The sequence below is a fragment of the Anomaloglossus baeobatrachus genome, chromosome 6 (assembly GCF_048569485.1).
Source record: "Anomaloglossus baeobatrachus isolate aAnoBae1 chromosome 6, aAnoBae1.hap1, whole genome shotgun sequence".
Classification (NCBI taxonomy): domain Eukaryota; kingdom Metazoa; phylum Chordata; class Amphibia; order Anura; family Aromobatidae; genus Anomaloglossus; species Anomaloglossus baeobatrachus.
Window position 1 is genome coordinate 500626373 of NC_134358.1, and position 19242 is coordinate 500645614.

The 19242-nt window shown below is 52.5% G+C and overlaps 1 protein-coding gene across 1 annotated transcript in view; it reads right to left on the reverse strand.

Moving 5' to 3' along the window:
* The window catches only part of PAXIP1 (PAX interacting protein 1), a 145117-nt gene that overhangs the window by 20707 nt on the left and 105168 nt on the right, over window positions 1-19242 (reverse strand). Inside the window, exons 15-16 of the mRNA XM_075315437.1 lie at window positions 2079-2181; window positions 1159-1327 (exon numbers count right to left, since the gene is read on the reverse strand). Of these exons, the coding sequence (XP_075171552.1) occupies window positions 1159-1327; window positions 2079-2181 (272 nt within the window). The remainder of the gene's footprint in view (window positions 1-1158; window positions 1328-2078; window positions 2182-19242) is intronic.

Below are 19242 nucleotides of genomic sequence, written 5' to 3' on the forward strand. Positions count from 1 at the left end.
TTAATCCTAATGCTCACCAGGGAGAGCGGCGGTGGTGGAGCGGATCAGTAGGGTCAGGAATACTGCAGGTTCGGGGGTGTCGCGCCGGCCACCATTGATCTGCCGGCAGGCTGCGGGGGTGTAACTGCAGTGGTACAGTTGATCTGTCTGCGGGTTCTGTTGTATCGCCCACGGTTGAGGAGATTGATTCCAAGAAAATGACCATGGAGTCGCCACGTGCACAGATAGGACTCCGTGGCCATTTTCTTGATGTCCATCACGTCAACCACAGGCGATTCAATGGAGTCTGCAGTCAGATCAATGCACCTGCCGCCAAGTCACCCCGTCTTGTGACCCTCCTGAGCCACTCCACTGCTCCTCCGAGCCCTCGGTATCGCCGACCCTGCATCCTATGACCCCGCTCCACCACCGCCTCTCCGGTAAGCCATATCTGGATTATAAGACAGACGCCCATTTTACCCCCAGTTTTGGGGGGGAAAAAGTGTGTCTTATAATCCGGAAAATACGGTAATTGAACTGACAATATAAGCGGAAAAGACGTTGCAAAATCTACCTTTCAGGTTGCAACATATGCTTATATCTCAAAATATGTGTACAAGAGAATCCGCACGTGTGGCCACTGAGAGTCTAAGAAAGTTGTGTGTATTTCACCCCATGCAGCATATTCACGTACAAGTACATCCTCAGGGGGCAGTTAACCCTAAGCTGCTGTACTCATGCAATCAGCCCATAACAGCAGCACTAATGGCCAGGATCGGAGAAACACTGACCCTGGCCACTTATCTCTTAGGCACAAAAATCCATTCCGATTTCAGTGTGGAAAACGGAGCAGGCTCCCTCTGTCTTATCCCAATCAATCTTACAAATTTCAAGGGCTGAGTAGATAATTGTGACAATCTGGAAGTAATAAGTTGCCATGTCAGAGGTACAATGTAATATCTGTCTCATGTTACATGGGCAGTCTGTAACATATGGTCAAATAGACAAGAGGATATACTTTGGTTAAAAAAGTAAATGTAGAAAGTCCCTAAAAAATGATTTGATCTCCACCTGTAGATGTAATTGTGAGAAGATCAGGAATTGTGGGGGTGAAGGTAAATGACCGGCCCTGACCTGTCATGTCACACTCACGTTGCTAACCCAACCCTTTGTACTTACCAACAAGTTTTTGGCATTTGAAGCTTTCGTCGAGCCATTCTGGGGTCACAATATGTTTTGCCACAGAGATGGCAGTCAGAAATTTTACAGTTCTTGTGACTTTACTGGCAATCAGGTGGGTGCACTTCTGTGCAGAGTCTACCACTTCTCCTCCAAGAATATACAGTTTCTTAAAAAAAATGGAAAACATGGGAAGGAAACACATGAATTCAACCTACGAGCTTGGATTTCTAATCATAAAGCAAAACATTTTGCAACCGATATCCTTTGTGATGTCAGCACAGGTCTAAAGACAGGAACCCATAAAATGGAAGAAATATTGGATTTGTAGGTTTTAGACTTTGTTATTAGAGACACTGCATAAATAATTATTTATATATGGAGTGTCTCTAATCACATCTTAAAACACGATGGAAACATCTAAGGTTCTGGTATCACTACATAAGCCTTTATGTCAGTAAATCTCAATATCTATTGTATTCATATCACCACTTAACACTAGAAGTCCCAGGAATGTCGAGCTCCATAGGGTTCCAACGTTAGAAATGTTAAATGACCCCTCTCTGGGACTTCTAGTGTTAATGTATAGCTGGCTGCCCACTGGACAACTGTCGCCCGAGCACATGCGGAAGAGATAGCTGCTGGCAGACACCCGGTGCGGTGTGTCTCCATACAATGGATCAGCCATTCAAGTTCCAAGCTCAGATCCTTCTCTTTCACAACATCATCAATCATGGAGAGAGTTGCAGAGACCCGATAGACATCAGTTGATCATTCGGTCCTGCTGAATTGTCGGGTTTGGTTGGATTTCATCTGATGTATATGAGGGCCTTAACATAAAATCACCTACAATAATGCGGCCTCTGCCATCACTGTATAGATAAGATGTCAATGACAGACTGGTGCAGCTAGGATCCTACCTTCACATACTGCAGTACTTGATTTGGGTCAAATCCAGTAAACATTACATGTGGCGTCTGATCAGGGGACAGTTTTTTAGTTGGAGGAGGAAGATCTTCAATTCTGTAAAGAAAAACAAAAATAAAGGTTGGAAAAAAAAAAGTGCAAAAAGCCAAACACTTTTAAAAACCCTGACACAATCCTGTAAAACACTGGTACTTTTCTATAATGTGTATCCTCGGTCTCGCCAGCTTTACTGATTATTATCTGAGTGGGAAGATAAAAGGGAAAATCCTCGCTGCAGCCGAAGAACCACTAATCCAAGGATGGTAAATTGGTGATTTTTTTATTTGTCAATCCATTTCTGAGAAAATCTCCATCAGGACATAATACAAAAAATCATGTTGTGTTGGAGGGAACTAAAGAGGGACCCCAGAACGAGAAGAAATTATGTATACATGTATGTACGGTAAGGGTGCACCTCCAGGCATCCATAGTCAGCGCAACAAAAAAGAGAATTTTGTTACTTACCGTAAATTTTTTTTCTTATAGTTCCGACATGGGAGACCCAGACCATGGGTGTATAGCTTCTGCCTCCGGAGGACACACAAAGTACTACACTAAAAAGTGTAGCTCCTCCCTCCGAGCATATACACCCCCTGGAAGACCACATCTAGCCAGTTTAGTGCAAAAGCTGAAAGAGGACATCCACCCACAAGTAGAGATAGAGTAAAACCCGGAAAAACCGGAACCTCTGTCTACAACAACAGCCGGTGAAAACACACGGAACAAGAACTGCCAACAGGCAACAGGGAGGGTGCTGGGTCTCCCATGTCGGAACTATAAGAAAAAGAATTTACGGTAAGTAACAAAATTCTCTTTTTCTTCATCGTTCCTTATGGGAGACCCAGACCATGGGACGTCTCAAAGCAGTCCATGGGTGGGAAATAAACAGAAACTGAGAGGTAGGCAAAACCTAACTTCACAAACGGGCGACAGTCGCCTGAAGGATGCGTCTGCCCAAGCTCGCATCTGCCGAAGCATGAACATGCACTTGGTAGTGCTTCGAAAAGGTGTGCAGACTAGACCAAGTGGCAGCCTGACAGACCTGCTGAGCCGTAGCCTGGTGCCTGAAAGCCCAAGAGGCACCGACAGCTCTGGTCGAGTGCGCCCTAATCCCCGGCGGGGGGGGGCACCTGAGAACATTGGTAGGCATCGGATATGGCCGACCTAATCCAATGAGCTAGGGTCGGTTTAGAAGCCGAGAGACCCTTGCGCTGACCTGTGGTCAGCACAAAAAGAGAGGTGCACCGCCTAAGGGCAGCGGTGCGTGACACATAGATCCGGAGCGCCCGCACCAAATCTAAAGTATGCAACGCTTTCTCAAAGCACAGGGGCCGGACAAAGGGAAGGCAATGAAATGTCCTGGTTAAGGTGGAAAGGAGACACCACCTTAGGGAGAAAGTCCGGAGTCGGATGGAGAACCACCTTGTCTTGGTGAAAAACCAAAAAGGGTGACTCCGAAGAGAGCGCAGCCAAATCAGAGACTCTCCTGAGAGAAGTTATGGCCACCAGAAAGACCACTTTCTGTGAAAGACGAAACAAAGAAACCTCCCTAAGAGGCTCAAAGGGGGGTTTCTGTAAGGCCGTGAGGACCAGATTGAGGTCCCAGGGATCCAGAGGCCGCCGGTAAGGCGGAATGATGTGAGATGCGCCCTGCATGAAGGTGCGCACCTGGGCCAGTCGGGCGATACGCCGCTGGAACAACACTGACAGAGCCGAGACCTGTCCCTTGAGGGAATTGAGGGATAGTCCTAGCTGCAGACCGGACTGTAGAAAGGACAGGATGGTCGGCAAGGAAAACGGCCAAGGAGCATGGCCGGAAGAGCGACACCAGGACAGGAAAATCCTCCAAGTCCTGTGGTAAATCCTGGCCGAGGAAGACTTCCGAGCCTGAGTCATAGTGGAGATGACCTCGGAAGGAATGCCTGAAGCCGTCAGGATCCAGGACTCAAGAGCCACGCCGTCAATCTGAGAGCCGCAGAATTCTGGCGGAAAAACGGACCTTGTGAGAGAAGGTCTGGGCGGTCCGGGAGATGCCACTGCACCTCTACGGACAGACGGAGCAGGTCTGGGTACCAAGCTCGCCTGGGCCAGTCTGGAGCAATGATTATGACCCGACGGCCCTCCATTCTGATCTTGCGCAGGACTCTGGGCAAGAGAGCTAGAGGGGGAAACACGTAGGCCAGACGGAACTGGGACCAATCCTGAACCAGCGCGTCCGCCGCCAAGGCCTGAGGATCGTGGGAGCGAGCCACGTAAACCGGGACCTTGTTGTTGTGCCGGGATGCCATTAGATCCACTTCCGGAGTGCCCCACTTGCGGCAGATTGACCAGAACACTGCCGGATGCAGGGCCCACTCGCCGCTGTCCACGGTTTGACGGCTGAGATAATCTGCCTCCCAGTTTTCTACGCCTGGGATGTGGACTGCGGATATGGTGGACTTGGAGTCCTCCGTCCACTGAAGGATACGTTGAACTTCCAACATTGCTAGGCGGCTGCGAGTCCCGCCTTGGTGATTGATGTAGGCAACTGCTGTCGCGTTGTCCGACTGGACTCGAATGTGCTTGCTCGCCAACAGGTGGTGAAAGGCTACGAGAGCTAGGAGCACAGCTCTGATTTCCAGCACATTGATCGAGAGGGCTGATTCGGACGGAGTCCAAGTGCCCTGTGCTCGGTGGTGGAGAAACACTGCTCCCCAGCCGGACAGACTGGCATCCGTGGTGAGAATCACCCAGGACGGGGCCAGGAAGGAGCGTCCCTGGGACAGAGAGAGGGGCCGAAGCCACCACTGAAGAGAGCTCCTGGTCTGTGGCGACAGAGCCACCAGCCTGTGCAAGGAAGAGGTCCGCTTGTCCCAACAGCGGAGAATGTCCAGCTGCAGGGGACGCAGATGGAACTGGGCAAAGGGAACCGCTTCCATTGACGCCACCATCTGACCCAGCACCTGCATGAGGTGCCTGATGGAATGACGGCGGGGCCTCAGCAGAGAGCGTACCGCCAGGTGAAGGGACTGCTGTTTGACTAAGGGCAGCTTCACAAGTGCCGGCAGAGTCTCGAATTGCATCCCTAGGTACGTAAGTTCCTGGGTCGGGGTCAGAGTGGACTTGGGCAGATTGACAAGCCACCCGAATTGAACAAGCGTGGCGAGAGTGAGCGAGACACTCCGCTGACAGTCTGCACTGGATGAAGCCTTGACTAGAAGGTCGTCCAGGTAAGGAATCACTGCCAACCCCTGGAGGTGCAGAACCGCAACCACTGCTGCCATGACCTTGGTGAATACACGAGGGGCCGTGGCTAACCCGAAGGGGAGAGCCACGAATTGGAAATGTTCCTCTCCGATTGCAAAACGTAGCCAACGCTGGTGTGAAACTGCAATTGGCACATGCAGATAGGCATCTCTGATGTCGATGGATGCTAGAAAATCTCCTTGGGTCATTGAGGCAATGACCGATCGCAGAGATTCCATGCGAAAGTGCCGCACCTGAACATGCTTGTTGAGAAGCTTGAGATCCAGGATGGGCCGGAAGGAACCGTCCTTCTTGGGGACTAGGAAGAGGTTTGAGTAGAAACCTCTGAACCGTTCCCGGGCGGGAACCGGTACAATTACTCCGTTGGCCTGCATGGAAGCCACGGCCTGAGAGAAGACGGCGGCTTTGGAGCAGGGTGGAGTGGACAGAAAAAATCTGTTTGGCGGGCTGGAAGAAAATTCTATCCTGTAGCCGTGGGAGATGATATCCCGCACCCACTGATCGGAGACGTGTTGGAACCACACGTCGCCAAAGTGGGAGAGCCTGCCACCGACCAAGGACGTTGCTGGCGCAGCCAGATAGTCAAGAGGAGGCTGCCTTAGTGGCAGCGGCTTCTCCGCTCTTCTGAGGACGCGGCTTCGTGCGCCAGCTGGGTTTTCGATCCTTGGCTGAGTTAGTGGACGAGGTTGAGGGCTTAGAGGATGACCAGTTAGAGGAACGAAAGGAGCGAAACTTCGACTGGTTCCTGCCCTGGACAGGTTTCCTGGTTTTAGTTTGTGGCAAGGAAGTACTCTTCCCGCCAGTAGCTTCCTTAATAATTTCATCCAGTTGTTCACCGAACAGCCGGGACACAGCAAAGGGGAGCTTAGCAAGGAACTTCTTAGAAGAAGCGTCTGCTTTCCACTCTGGAAGCCACAAGATCCTGCGGATCGCGAGGGAATTAGTGGAATCCACCGCCGTGCGGTGAGAAGCCTCCAGAATGGCAGACATGGCATAGGATGAAAAAGCCGAAGCCTGGGAAGTTAAGGCAACCATTTCGGGCATAGAGTCCCTGGTGAGGGAATGCATCTCCTCCAGAGAAGCAGAGACGGCCTTAAGAGCCCACACCGCTGCAAAAGACGGGGAGAACGAGGCCCCTGCCGCCTCATATACAGATTTGGCCAGAAGGTCAACCTGGCGGTCAGTGGGATCCTTAAGTGAGGTGCCATCGGCCACAGATACAACTGTCCGGGCTGAGATTCTAGACACCGGAGGATCTACCTTTGGTGAATGAGCCCACTCCTTGACCACCTCTGGTGGAAAGGGAAAAGGGTCATCAGAACTACGCTTTGGGAAGCGTTTGTCAGGACAGGCCCTGGGCTTGGTCACAGTGGCCTGAAAACTGGAGTGGTTAAAAAAAAACATACTCCTTGCTCTCTTAGGTGAGGTAAACTGGTGTTTTTCTACCAGAGAGGCTTGCTCCTCTGATACTGGCGGATTGAGGTCCAGTACGGAATTAATGGACGCAATCAAGTCACTAACATCCGCATCCCCTTCAGATAAATCAATGGGGTACATAGAGGTAGCGTCCGAGCCCACAGTAAAGGCATCCTCCTCGCCCTGCAATTCAGCTCGTGAATCAGAGCCGTGGGACGAGGAAGGAGAAGAGTCCCTGCGTCTCCGTTTAGGAGGACGGGGTCCGGGAACAGATGAAAAATCCTCTGTGAGCTCTGCAGAGCGAGTCGGAGCAGCAGAGGCGCCCTGAGAAGGGGGCTGATGCATGGTCAGCAGAGTCCGGGACAGCTGTCCCATGGAGTCGGCAAAGGACTGGGAGATAGCTTTAGAAAACGATGCTACCCAAGCCGGGGGTTCAGCCACCGGGGCCAGAGCAGCCGGAGGGACCCCTGGGGAGACTCCAGGCTGAGGCACCACCATGTTAGAGCAGGCATCACAATGTGGATATGTGCTCGGTTCAGGCAGTATGAGCTGACATGCAGTGCATATAGAGTAAAGCCTTGCAGCCTTGCTCCTAGTGTGAGACATGCTGCTGAGGTGGAGGCTCTGCAGTAAAGAACACACTCCTTCAGAATGACCCTCAGAGTGTATAATAAAGTCCACAACCAGAGGTTGTGGCTTACCAGACCGTTTTGTGTGCCCTCCGGATTCCACAGCTTGGACCCCCAGACAGATGCAGAGCTGCAGCAGCCAGCGCCGATCAGTGTGTGAACGCTGATAAAATGGCGCCGGAGTGAGGAGGGGGGGCGGGGTTCAGTCCAAGAGCGGGAACCGGAGGGCCAAGGGGATATACAGGGGAGGGGAACCTCTCCTCAGAGAGGAGTGTCCTCCCCTGAGCTGAACGGCCGGTGGGCGGCGCCGCACTGTCCCTCTGCATGACTGACATGCAGGGGCAGTGAAAACGAAAGTAGGCCGCAGCCGAAGCCGGGGCCTAAATTTTCTCATGCGGCTGACGAGCAGGCACCCTCGGCGCGGTTCTCAGGAGAAAACCAGAGAACCGGCCGGAAATCACAGCACAGTGACATAACACACTCTCCCCACAATAAATGCACAAATAACCCTTCAATAACGTCTCAATACTTAGCTTATGAGACGCAGGGCCAGGTCCCTGAGGGATGACTGCTCCGTCCGGCAGGGTCCTGAAAGGGCTGCGGATGGAGACCGGTCTCCTGCAAAGCAGAGAGAACCGTGATGGCTCCCACTTCAAGCCAGAGCCCGAGGGATGGTGAAGGAGCGCGGCATGAAAGGCTCCAGCCTTGAAATCAACCTTAACAACACCGCCGACACAGTGGGGTGAGAAGGGACATGCCGGGAGTCCAGCTTGGACCCGCTTTTCTTTAAACTCTTTGAAATCAAAAATCAATCAGATGAGAATGCATGTGTGTGTGTGACCTCCTGAACACAAAGCATTGAACTGGCTAGATGTGGTCTTCCAGGGGGTGTATATGCTCGGAGGGAGGAGCTACACTTTTTAGTGTAGTACTTTGTGTGTCCTCCGGAGGCAGAAGCTATACACCCATGGTCTGGGTCTCCCATAAGGAACGATGAAGAAATGTTTTTTGGACTAAGTAAAAACCAGCAACTTGACAAGAAGTTAAACTCAATAAATGGGCATAACCAAAAAAAAGAGAATTTTGTTTACTTACCGTAAATTCTTTTTCTTATAGTTCCGTATTGGGAGACCCAGACATTGGGTGTATAGCTTCTGCCTCCGGAGGACACACAAAGTACTACACTAAAAAGTGTAGCTCCTCCCTCTGAGCATATACACCCCCTGGATAACGAGATCTAGCCAGTTTAGTGCAAAAGCTGAAGGAGAATAGCCACCCACAGGTAAAGACAGAGCAAGAACCGGAACAACCGGAGCCTCTGTCTACAATAACAGCCGGTGATAACACGCGGAACAAGAAACTGCCAACAGGCAACAGGGAGGGTGCTGGGTCTCCCAATACGGAACTATAAGAAAAAGAATTTACGGTAAGTAAACAAAATTCTCTTTTTCTTTATCGTTCCTATGGGAGACCCAGACATTGGGACGTCTCAAAGCAGTCCATGGGTGGGAATAAACAGAAAACTGAGAAGTAGGCGGAGCCTAACTTCACAAATGGGTGACAGCCGCCTGAAGGATGCGTCTGCCCAAGCTCGCATCTGCCGAAGCATGAGCATGCACTTGGTAGTGCTTTGAAAAAGTATGCAGGCTAGTCCAAGTGGCAGCCTGACCGACCTGCTGAGCCGTAGCCTGGTGCCTGAAAGCCCAAGAGGCACCGACAGCTCTGGTCGAGTGTGCCTTGATCCCCGGCGGGGGAGGCACCTGAGTACACTGGTAGGCATCGGATATGGCCGACCTAATCCAACGAGCTAAGGTCGGCTTAGAAGCCGAGAGGCCCTTCCGCTGACCTGTGGTTAGCACAAAAAGAGAGGTGCACCGCCTAAGAACAGCGGTGCGAGACACACAGATCCGGAGCGCCCGCACCAGATCCAGAGTATGTGCTTGCCCGCCAAAAAGTGGTGAAGGCTAGGAGAGCCAGAAGCATAGCTCTGGTTTCCAGCACATTGATCGAGAGGGCTGACTCGGACGGAGTCTAAGTGACCTGTGCTCGGTGGTGGAGACATACTGCTCCCCAGCCGGATAGACTGGCATCCGTGGTGAGGATCACCCAGGACGGGGCCAGGAAGGAGCGTCCCTGAGACAGAGAGAGGGGCCGAAGCCACCACTGAATGGAGCCCCTGGTCTGTGGGACAGAGCCACTAGCCTGTGCAAGGAGGAAGTCCGCTTGTCCCAACAGCGGAGAATGTCCAGCTGCAGAGGACGCAGATGGAACTGGGCAAAAGGAACAGCCTCCATTGACGCCACCATCTGACCCAGCACCTGCATCAGGTGCCTGATGGAATGACGGCGGGGCCTCAGCAGAGAGCGCACCGCCAGATGGAGGGAGTGCTGTTTGACTAAGGGCAGCTTCACAAGTGCCGGCAGAGTCTCGAACTGCATCCCTAGGTACGTGAGCCCCTGGGTCAGAGTCAGAGTGGATTTGGGCAGATTGACAAGCCACCCGAATTGGGTTAGAGTGGCGAGACACTCCGCTGACAGACTGCGCTGGATGAAGCCTTGACTAGAAGGTCGTCCAGGTAAGGAACCACTGCCAACCCCTGGAGGTGCAGAACCGCAACCACTGCTGCCATGACCTTGGTGAATACTCGAGGGGCCGTGGCTAACCCGAAGGGAAGAGCCACGAATTGGAAATGTTTCTCTCCGATTGAAAAACGTAGCCAACGCTGGTGTGAAACTGCAATTGGCACATGCAGATAGGCATCTCTAATGTCGATGGATGCCAGGAAATCTCCTTGGGTCATTGAGGCAATGACTGATTGCAGAGACTCCATGCGAAAATGCCGCACCTGAACATGCTCGTTGAGAAGCTTGAGATCCAGGATGGGCCGGAAGGAACCGTCCTTTTTGGGGACTAGGAAGAGATTTGAGTAGAAACCTCTGAACCGTTCCCGGGCGGGAACCGGTACAATTACTCCGTTGGCCTGCAAGGATGCCACGGCCTGAGAGAAGGCGGCGGCCTTGGAGCAGGGGGGAGTTGCCAGAAAAAATCTGTTTGGCGGGCTGGAAGAGAATTCTATCCTGTAGCCGTGGGAGATGATATCCCACACCCACTGATCGGAGACGTGTTGAAAACCACACGTCGCCAAAGTGGGAGAGCCTGCCACCGACTAAGGACGTTGCTGGCGCGGCCAGATAGTCAAGAGGAGGCTGCCTTAGTGGCAGCAGCTCCTGCGGTCCTTTGTGGACGCGCCTTTGTGCGCCAGTTGGGTTTTTGGTCCTTGTCTGAGTTAGTGGACGAGGCCGAGGGCTTAGAGGATGACCAGTTGGAGGAACGAAAGGAACGAAACCTCGACTGATTCCTACCCTGGGCAGGTTTCCTGGTTTTAGTTTGTGGCATGGAAGTACTCTTCCCGCCAGTAGCTTCCTTAATAATTTCATCCAGTTGTTCACCGAATAGCCTGGATCCAGCAAAAGGGAGCCCAGCAAGGTACTTTTTTGAAGAAGCATCTGCCTTCCACTCTCGAAGCCACAAGATTCTGCGGATAGCGAGGGAATTACGGTGAGAAGCCTCCAGCATGGCAGACATGGCATAGGATGAAAAAAGCTGAAGCCTGGGAAGTTAAGGCAACCATTTCGGGCATAGATTCCCTGGTGAGGGAATGCATCTCCTCTAGAGAAGCAGCGATGGCCTTGAGAACCCACACTGCTGCAAAAGATGGGGAGAACGAGGCCCCAGCCGCCTCATATACAGATTTGGCCAGAAGGTCAACCTGGCGGTCAGTGGAATCCTTAAGAGGGTATACCTTTGGTGAATGAGCCCACTCCTTGACTACCTCAGGTGGAAAGGGAAAACGGTCATCAGAACCACGCTTTGGGAAGCGTTTGTCAGGACAGGCCCTAGGCTTGGTCACAGTGGCCTGAAAACTGGAGTGGTTAAAGAACACACTCCTTGTCCTCTTAGGCAAGGTAAACTGGTGCTTTTCTGCCAGAGAGGGTTGCTCCTCTGATACTGGCGGATTGAGGTCCAGTACAGAATTAATGGACGCAATCAAATCACTAACATCTGCGTCACTTTCGGACAGATCAATGGGGCACATGGAGGTAGCGTCCGAGCCCCCAGTAAAGGCATCCTCCTCGTCCTGCGAGTCAGCTCGTGAATCAGAGCCGCGGGACGAGTCAGGAGAGGGAACCCTGCGTCTCCTTTTAGGAGGATGGGGTCTGGGACCAGATGAAGAACCCTCTGTGAGCTCTGCTGAGAGAGCCCTAGCAGCAGAGGCGCCCTGAGAAGGGGGCTGATGCATGTTCAGCAAAGTCCGGGACAGCTGTCCCATGGAGTCGGCAACAGACTGGGAGATTGACCTAGAGAAGGAATCTACCCAAGCTGGGGGTTCAGCCACCGGAGCCGAAGGGACCACTGTGAGTGCGATTCCAGGCTGAGGCATTGTCAGGTTAGAGCAGGCATCACAATGTGGATATGTGCTCAGTTCAGGCAGTATGAGCTTACATGCAGTGCATATTGAGTACAGCCTTGCTCCTCGTGTGAGACATGCTGCTGAAGTGGGGGCTCTAAGCCAGAATGACCCCCAGAGAGTATATAATAAGGTCCACAACCGGAGGTTGTGGCTTACCAGACCGTTTGTGTGCCCTCCAGATCCAACAGCCCGGACCCCCAAGCAGCTTAGAAGGGATGCTGCAGCCAGCGCTGATCCAGAGAAAAAACGCTGAGAAAATGGCGCCGGAGCGAGGAGAGGGGGCGGGACCTGCTCTGAGAGCGGGATCTGGAGGGCCAAGGAGATTTACAGGGGAGGAGACATGTACTCAGTGAGGAGTGTCTCTCCCCTGTGCAAACCAGCCGCTGGGCGGAGCCGCACTGTCCCTCTCCATGATTGACATGCGAGGGCAGTGAAATCGAAAGTAGGCCTCCGGCGAAGCTGGGGCCTAAATTTAAGCGATGCGGCCGGCGTGCAGGCACCATCGGCGTGGTTCTCAGGCGACAGCCAGAGAACCGGCCGGAAATGTCACAAAAGTTACACAGCACACTCTCCCACCATAATAAAGTACCGGGACCCCCCAAATATAAACGTCTCAGGTACTTAGCTTGCTGAGACGCAGGGTTCCAAGTCCCTGGGGATGAGTGCTCCGTCCAGCAGGATCCTGAAGGGCTGCGGATGGAGACCAGTCTCCTGCAAAGCAAGGAGAACCGTGATGGCTCCCACTTCAAGCCAGAGCCCGAGGGATGGTGAAGGAGCGCGGCATGTAAGGCTCCAGCCTTGTAAATCAACCTTAACAGCACCGCCGACACAGTGGGGTGAGAAGGGACATGCCGGGAGTCCAAGCTTGGACCCGCTTTTCTTCAAAAAGTTTCCAAAAATGAAAAATCAGATGAGAATGCATGTGTGGATGTATGCCTCCTGAACACAAAGTAATGAACTGGCTAGATCTCGTTATCCAGGGGGTGTATATGCTCAGAGGGAGGAGCTACACTTTTTAGTGTAGTACTTTGTGTGTCCTCCGGAGGCAGAAGCTATACACCCAATGTCTGGGTCTCCCATAGGAACGATAAAGAAATACTGTGATAACAGGGACACCTGGCTGTCTTAGGAGTATGTGCAAATATGCAAAAACTAATATATATATATTTTACAAGTGTGAGTCAACCCCTTAAATAAATGCCCAGTGCTAACTATTTTGTATGGTGCAATACGCTGCAAGACACTGAGTTTCAGTCCCATTGACAATGGGAGATCTTGTCACATCACTACTGTATCTTTTTCTTGATTAAGATCTTTGCAATCCTATAAAGACAACCTGGCTCTGAGACTAAAGGCCACGTCACACTAATCAACATCGCTAGCAACATCGCTGCTAAGGAACAACTTCTGTGACGTAACCGCGATGTTGATAGCGATGTTGCTGTGTGTGACATCCAGCAACAACCTGGCCCCTGCTGTGAGGTCGTTGGTTGTTGCTGAATGTCCTGGGCCATTTTTTAGTTGTTGCTGTCCCGCTGTGAAGCACACATCGCTGTGTGTGACAGCGACAGAGCAACAAAGAGAATTTTGTTTACTTACCGTAAATTCTTTTTCTTATAGTTCCGACATGGGAGACCCAAACCATGGGGTGTATAGCTACTGCCTCCGGAGGACACACAAAGAACTACACTAAAAGTGTAGCTCCTCCCTCCGAGCATATACACTCCCCGGATGACAAATCCAACCAGTTTAGTGCCAAAGCTGAAGGAGGACATCCACCCATAAGTAGAGATAGAGTAAAACCCGGAACAACCGGAACTTCTGTCTACAACAACAGCCGGTGAAAACACACGGAACAAGAAAGCTGCCAACAGGCAACAGGGAGGGTGCTGGGTCTCCCATATCGGAACTATAAGAAAAAGAATTTATGGTAAGTAAACAAAATTCTCTTTTTCTTTATCGTTCCTTATGGGAGACCCAAACCATGGGACGTCTCAAAGCAGTCCATGGGTGGGAAACAAACAGAAACTGAGAAGTAGGCGAAACCTAACTTCACAAATGGGCGACAGCCGTCCGAAGGATGCGTCTGCCCAAGCTCGCATCTGCCGAAGCAAGAGCATGCACTTGGTAGTGCTTCGAAAGAGTGTGCAGACTAGACCAAGTGGCAGCCTGACAGACCTGCTGAGCCGTAGCCCAAGAGGCACCGACGGCTCTGGTCGAGTGCGCCTTAATCCCCGGCGGGGGAGGCATCTGAGAACATTGGTAGGCATCGGATATGGCCGACCTATTCAATGAGCTAGGGTCGGTTTAGAAGCCGAGAGACCCTTGCGCTGACGTGTAGTCAGCACACAAAGAGAGGTGCACCGCCTAAGAAACAGCGGTGCGTGACACATAGATCCGGAGCGTCCGCACCAAATCTAAAGCATGCAACGCTTTCTCAAAGCGATGCACAGGGGCCGAACAAAGGGAAGACAATGAAATGTCCTGGTTAAGGTGGAAAGGAGACACCACGTTAGGGAGAAGGCCTGGAGTTGTACGGAGAACCACCTTGTCTTGGTGAAAAAAACCAAAAAGGGTGACTCCGAAGAGAGCACAGTCAAATAAGAGACTCTCCTGAGAGAAATTATGGCCACCAGAAAGACCACTTTCTGTGAAAGACTAAACAACGAAACCTCCCTAAGAGGCTCAAAGGGGGGTTTCTGTAAGGCCATGAGGACCAGAGTAAGGTCTCAGGGATCCAGAGACCGCCGGTAAGGCGGAATGATGTGAAATGCGCCCTGCATGAAGGTGCGCACCTGGGCCAGTCGGGCGATATGCCGCTGGAACAATGCTGACAGAGCCGAGACCTGTCCCTTGAGGAAATGAGGGACAGACCTAGCTGCAGGCCGGACTGTAGAAAGGACAGGATGGTCGGCAAGGAGAACGGCCAAGGAGCATGGCCGGAAGAACGACACCAGGACAGGAAAATTCTCCAAGTCCTGAGGTAAATCCTGGCCGAGGAAGACTTCCGAGCCTGAGCCATAGTGAAGATGACCTCGGAAGGAATGCCTGAAGCCGTAAGGATTCAGGGCTCAAGAGCCACGCCGTCAATCTGAGAGCCGCAGAATTGTTGTGGAAAACGGACCCTCTGAGAGAACGTCTGGCCGGTCCGGGAGATGCCACAGCACCTCTACGAACAGACGGAGCAGGTCTGGGGACCAAGCTCGCCTGGGCCTGGGGCGATGAGTACGACCCGACGGCCCTCCATTTTGATCTTGCGCAGGACTCTGGGCAAGAGAGCTAGAGGGGGAAACACGTAGGCCAGACGGAACTGGGACCAATCTGGAACCAGCGCGTCCGCTGCCAAGGCCTGAGGATCGTGGGAGCGAGCCACGTAAACCGGGACCTTGTTGTTGTGCCGGGATGCCATTAGATTCACTTCCGGAGTGCCCCGCCTGCTAAATTGACCGGAACACTGCCGGATGCAGGGCTCACCCGCCGCTGTCCACGGTTTGACGGCTGAGAAAATCTGCCTCCCAGTTTTCTGCGCCTGGGATGTGGACTGCGGATATGGTGGACTCGGAGTCCTCCGTCCACTGAAGGATATGTTGAACTTCCAACATTGCTAGGCGGCTGCGAGTCCAAGGACTACAGCCCTGAATTCTAGCACATTGATCGAGAGGGCTGATTCGGACGGAGTCCAAGTGCCCTGTGCTCGGTGGAGGAGAAACTGCTCCCCAGCCGGATAGACTGGCATCCGTGGTGAGAATCACCCAGGACGGGGCCAGAAAGGAGCGTCCCTGGTACAGAGAGAGGGGCCGAAGCCACCACTTAAAGAGAGCTCCTGGTCTGTGGCGACAGAGCCACCAGCCTGCAAGGAAGAAGTCCCTTGTCCCAACAGCGGAAAATGTCCAGCTGCAGGGGACGCAGATGGAACTGGCAAGGGGAACCGCTTCCATTGACGCCACCATCTGACCCAGCACCTGCATGAGGTGCCTGATGGAGTGACGGCGGAGCCTCAGCAGAGAGCGAACCGCCAGATGAAGAGACTGCTGTTTGACTAAGGCAGCTTCACAAGTGCCAGCAGAGTCTCGAATTGCATCCCTAGGTACGTAAGTTCCTGGGTCGGGGTCAGAGTGGACTTGCAAGTGTGGCGAGAGTGAGCGAGACACTCCGCTGACAGTCTGCACTGGATGAAGCCCTGACTAGAAGGGCGTCCAGGTAAGGAATCACTACCAACCCCTGGAGGAGCAGCACCGCAACTGGTGAATACACGAGGGGCCGTGGCTAACCCAAGGGGAGAGCCACGATTGGAAATGTTCTTCTCTGATTACAAAACGTAGCCAACGCTGGTGGGAAACTGCGAATGGCACATGCAGAGAGACATCACTGATGTCGATGGATGCTAAGAAATCTCCTTGGGTCATTGACTGATCGCAGAGATTTCTGCAAAATTGCCGCACCTGCACATGCTTGTTGAGAAGCTTGAGATCCAGGTCGGAAAGCACCGTCCTTTTCGGGGACTAGGAAGAGATTTGAGTAGAAATCTCAGAACCGTTCCCAGTCGGGAACTGGTACAATTACTCCATTGGCCTGCAAGAATGCCACGGCCTGTGAGAAGGCGGCGGCCTTGGAGCAGGGGGGAGTTGTCAGAAAAAAAAAAAAATCTGTTTTGTAGCCGTGGGAGAGGGTAACCCACACCCACTGATCGAAGACGTGTTGCAACCACACGTCGCCCAAGAGGGAGAGCCTGCCACCGACCAAGGACGTTACTGGCGCGGCCAGATAATCAAGAGGAGGCTGCCCTGGTGGCAGCAGCTCCTGCCGACTTAGGACACGGCTTCATGCGCCAGTTGGTTTACGGACCTTGGCTGAGTTAGTGGACGAGGCCGAGGGCTTAGAGGACGACCAGTTAGAGGAAACGAAAGGAACGAAACCTCGACTGGTTCCTGCCCTGGAAGGTTTCCTGGGTTGTGGCATGGAAGTACTCTTCCTGCCAAAAGCTTCTTTAATAATTTCATCCAGTTGTTCCCGAATAGACTGGTCCCAGCAAAAGGGAGTCCAGCAAGGAACTTTTTAAGAAGCATCTGCCTTCCACTCTCGAAGCCACAGGAACCTGCGGATAGCGAGGGAAGTAGCCGAGGCCACCGCAGTGCGGTGACAGTCTCCAGCTATAGGATGAAAAGACTGAAGCCTGGAAGTTAAGGCAACCAATTCGGGCATAAAGGCCCTGGTGAGGGAATGCATCTCCTCCCGAGAAGCAGAGATGGCTTTGAGAGCCCGCACTGCTGCAAAGATGGGGAGAACGAGGCCCCTGCCGCCTCATATATAGATTTGGCCAGAAGGACAACCTGGCGGACAGTGGGATCCTCAGAGAGGAGCCGTCAGCCACTGATACAACTGTCCGGGCTGAAAGTCTAGACCCCGGAGGGTCCACCCTTGGTGAATGAGCCCACTCCTTGACCACCATTGGTGGAAGGGGGAAACAGTCATCAGAACCACGCTCTGGGAAGCGTCTGTCAGGACAAGCTCTGGGCTTGGTCACAGTGACCTGAATGCTGGAGTGGATAAGGAACACACTCCTTGTTCTCTTAGGCAAGGTATACTGATGCTTTTCTGCCAAAGAGGGGTGCTCCCCTGATACAGGCGGATTGAGGTCCAGTACAAATATAATGGACGCAATCAAATCATTAGCATCTGCGTCACTTTCGGACAGATCAATAGGGTACATGGAGAGCGTCCGAGCCCCCAGTAAGTCAGAAGTACGCTTAAGAAAGCGTTTGTCAGGACAGGCCCTGGGAATAGTCACAGTGGCCTGCTCTCTTAGGTGAGATAAACTGGTGTTTTTCTACCCAAGAGGCCTGTTCATCTGACACTGGAGGGTTAAGGTCCAGAACGGAGTTAATGGACGCTATCAAATCGCTAACATCTGCATCACCATCGGTATCAATGGGGTACATAGACGAAGCGTCTGAGCCCACAGTAAGGGCATCCTCCTCGCCTTGTGACTCGGCCCGTGAGGCAAAGCCGTGGGACGAGGAAGGAGAGGAGTCCCTGCGTCTCAGTTTAGGAGGACGGGGTCTGGGATTAGGTGAAACGAAGGGAATTTTGTTACTTACCGTAAATTCCTTTTCTTCTAGCTCTTATTGGGAGACCCAGACGATTGGGACGATTGGGGTATAGCTACTGCCCTCCGGAGGCCACACAAAGCACTACACTAAAAAGTGCAAGGCCCCTCCCCTTCTGGCTATACCCCCCCGTGGTATCACGGGTACTCCAGTTTTAGTGCCAAAGCAAGAAGGAGGAAGCCAATAACTGGTTTAAACAAATTAACTCCGAGAAACATCGGAGAACCGAAAAAACCGTTCAACATGAACAACATGTGTACCCGCAAACAACAAAAAAATCCCGAAGGACAACAGGGCGGGTGCTGGGTCTCCCAATAAGAGCTAGAAGAAAAGGAATTTACGGTAAGTAACAAAATTCCCTTCTTCTTCAGCGCTCTATTGGGAGACCCAGACGATTGGGACGTCCAAAAGCTGTCCCTGGGTGGGTAAAGAAATACCTCATGTTAGAGCTGCAAAAAAACAGCCCTCCCCTACGGGGATGTCACTGCCGCCTGCAGGACTCTTCTACCTAAGCTGGCATCCGCCGAAGCATAGGTATGCACCTGATAATGCTTGGTGAAAGTGTGCAGACTGGACCAGGTTGCTGCCTGGCACACCTGTTGAGCCGAAGCCTGGTGTCGTAATGCCCAGGACGCACCCACGGCTCTGGTTGAGTGGGCTTTTAGCCCTGAAGGAACCGGAAGCCCCGCAGAGCGGTAGGCCTCTAGAATTGGTTCTTTGATCCATCGAGCCAGGGTGGCTTTAGAAGCCTGCAATCCCTTGCGCGGACCAGCGACAAGGACAAAAAGAGCATCGGAACGGCGCATGGGCGCCGTTCGGGAAATGTAGATTCTGAGTGCTCTCACCAGATCTAGCAAACGTAAGTCCTTTTCATACCGGTGAACCGGATGAGGGTAAAAGGAAGGCAAGGATATATCCTGATTAAGATGAAACGAGGATACGACCTTAGGGAGAAACTCCGGAATGGGGCGCAGCACTACCTTGTCCTGGTGGAACACCAGGAAAGGAGCCTTGGATGACAAAGCTGCCAGCTCGGACACTCGCCAAAGCGATGTGATCGCGACAAGAAACGCCACTTTCTGTGACAGGCGAGAAAAGGAAACGTCCTTTAGAGGCTCGAAGGGCGGCTTTTGCAGAGCAACAAGTACTCTGTTCAGATCCCATGGATCTAACGGCCGCTTGTACGGGGGCACAATATGACAGACCCCCTGTAGGAACGTGCGCACCTTAGGAAGACGTGCTAGACGCT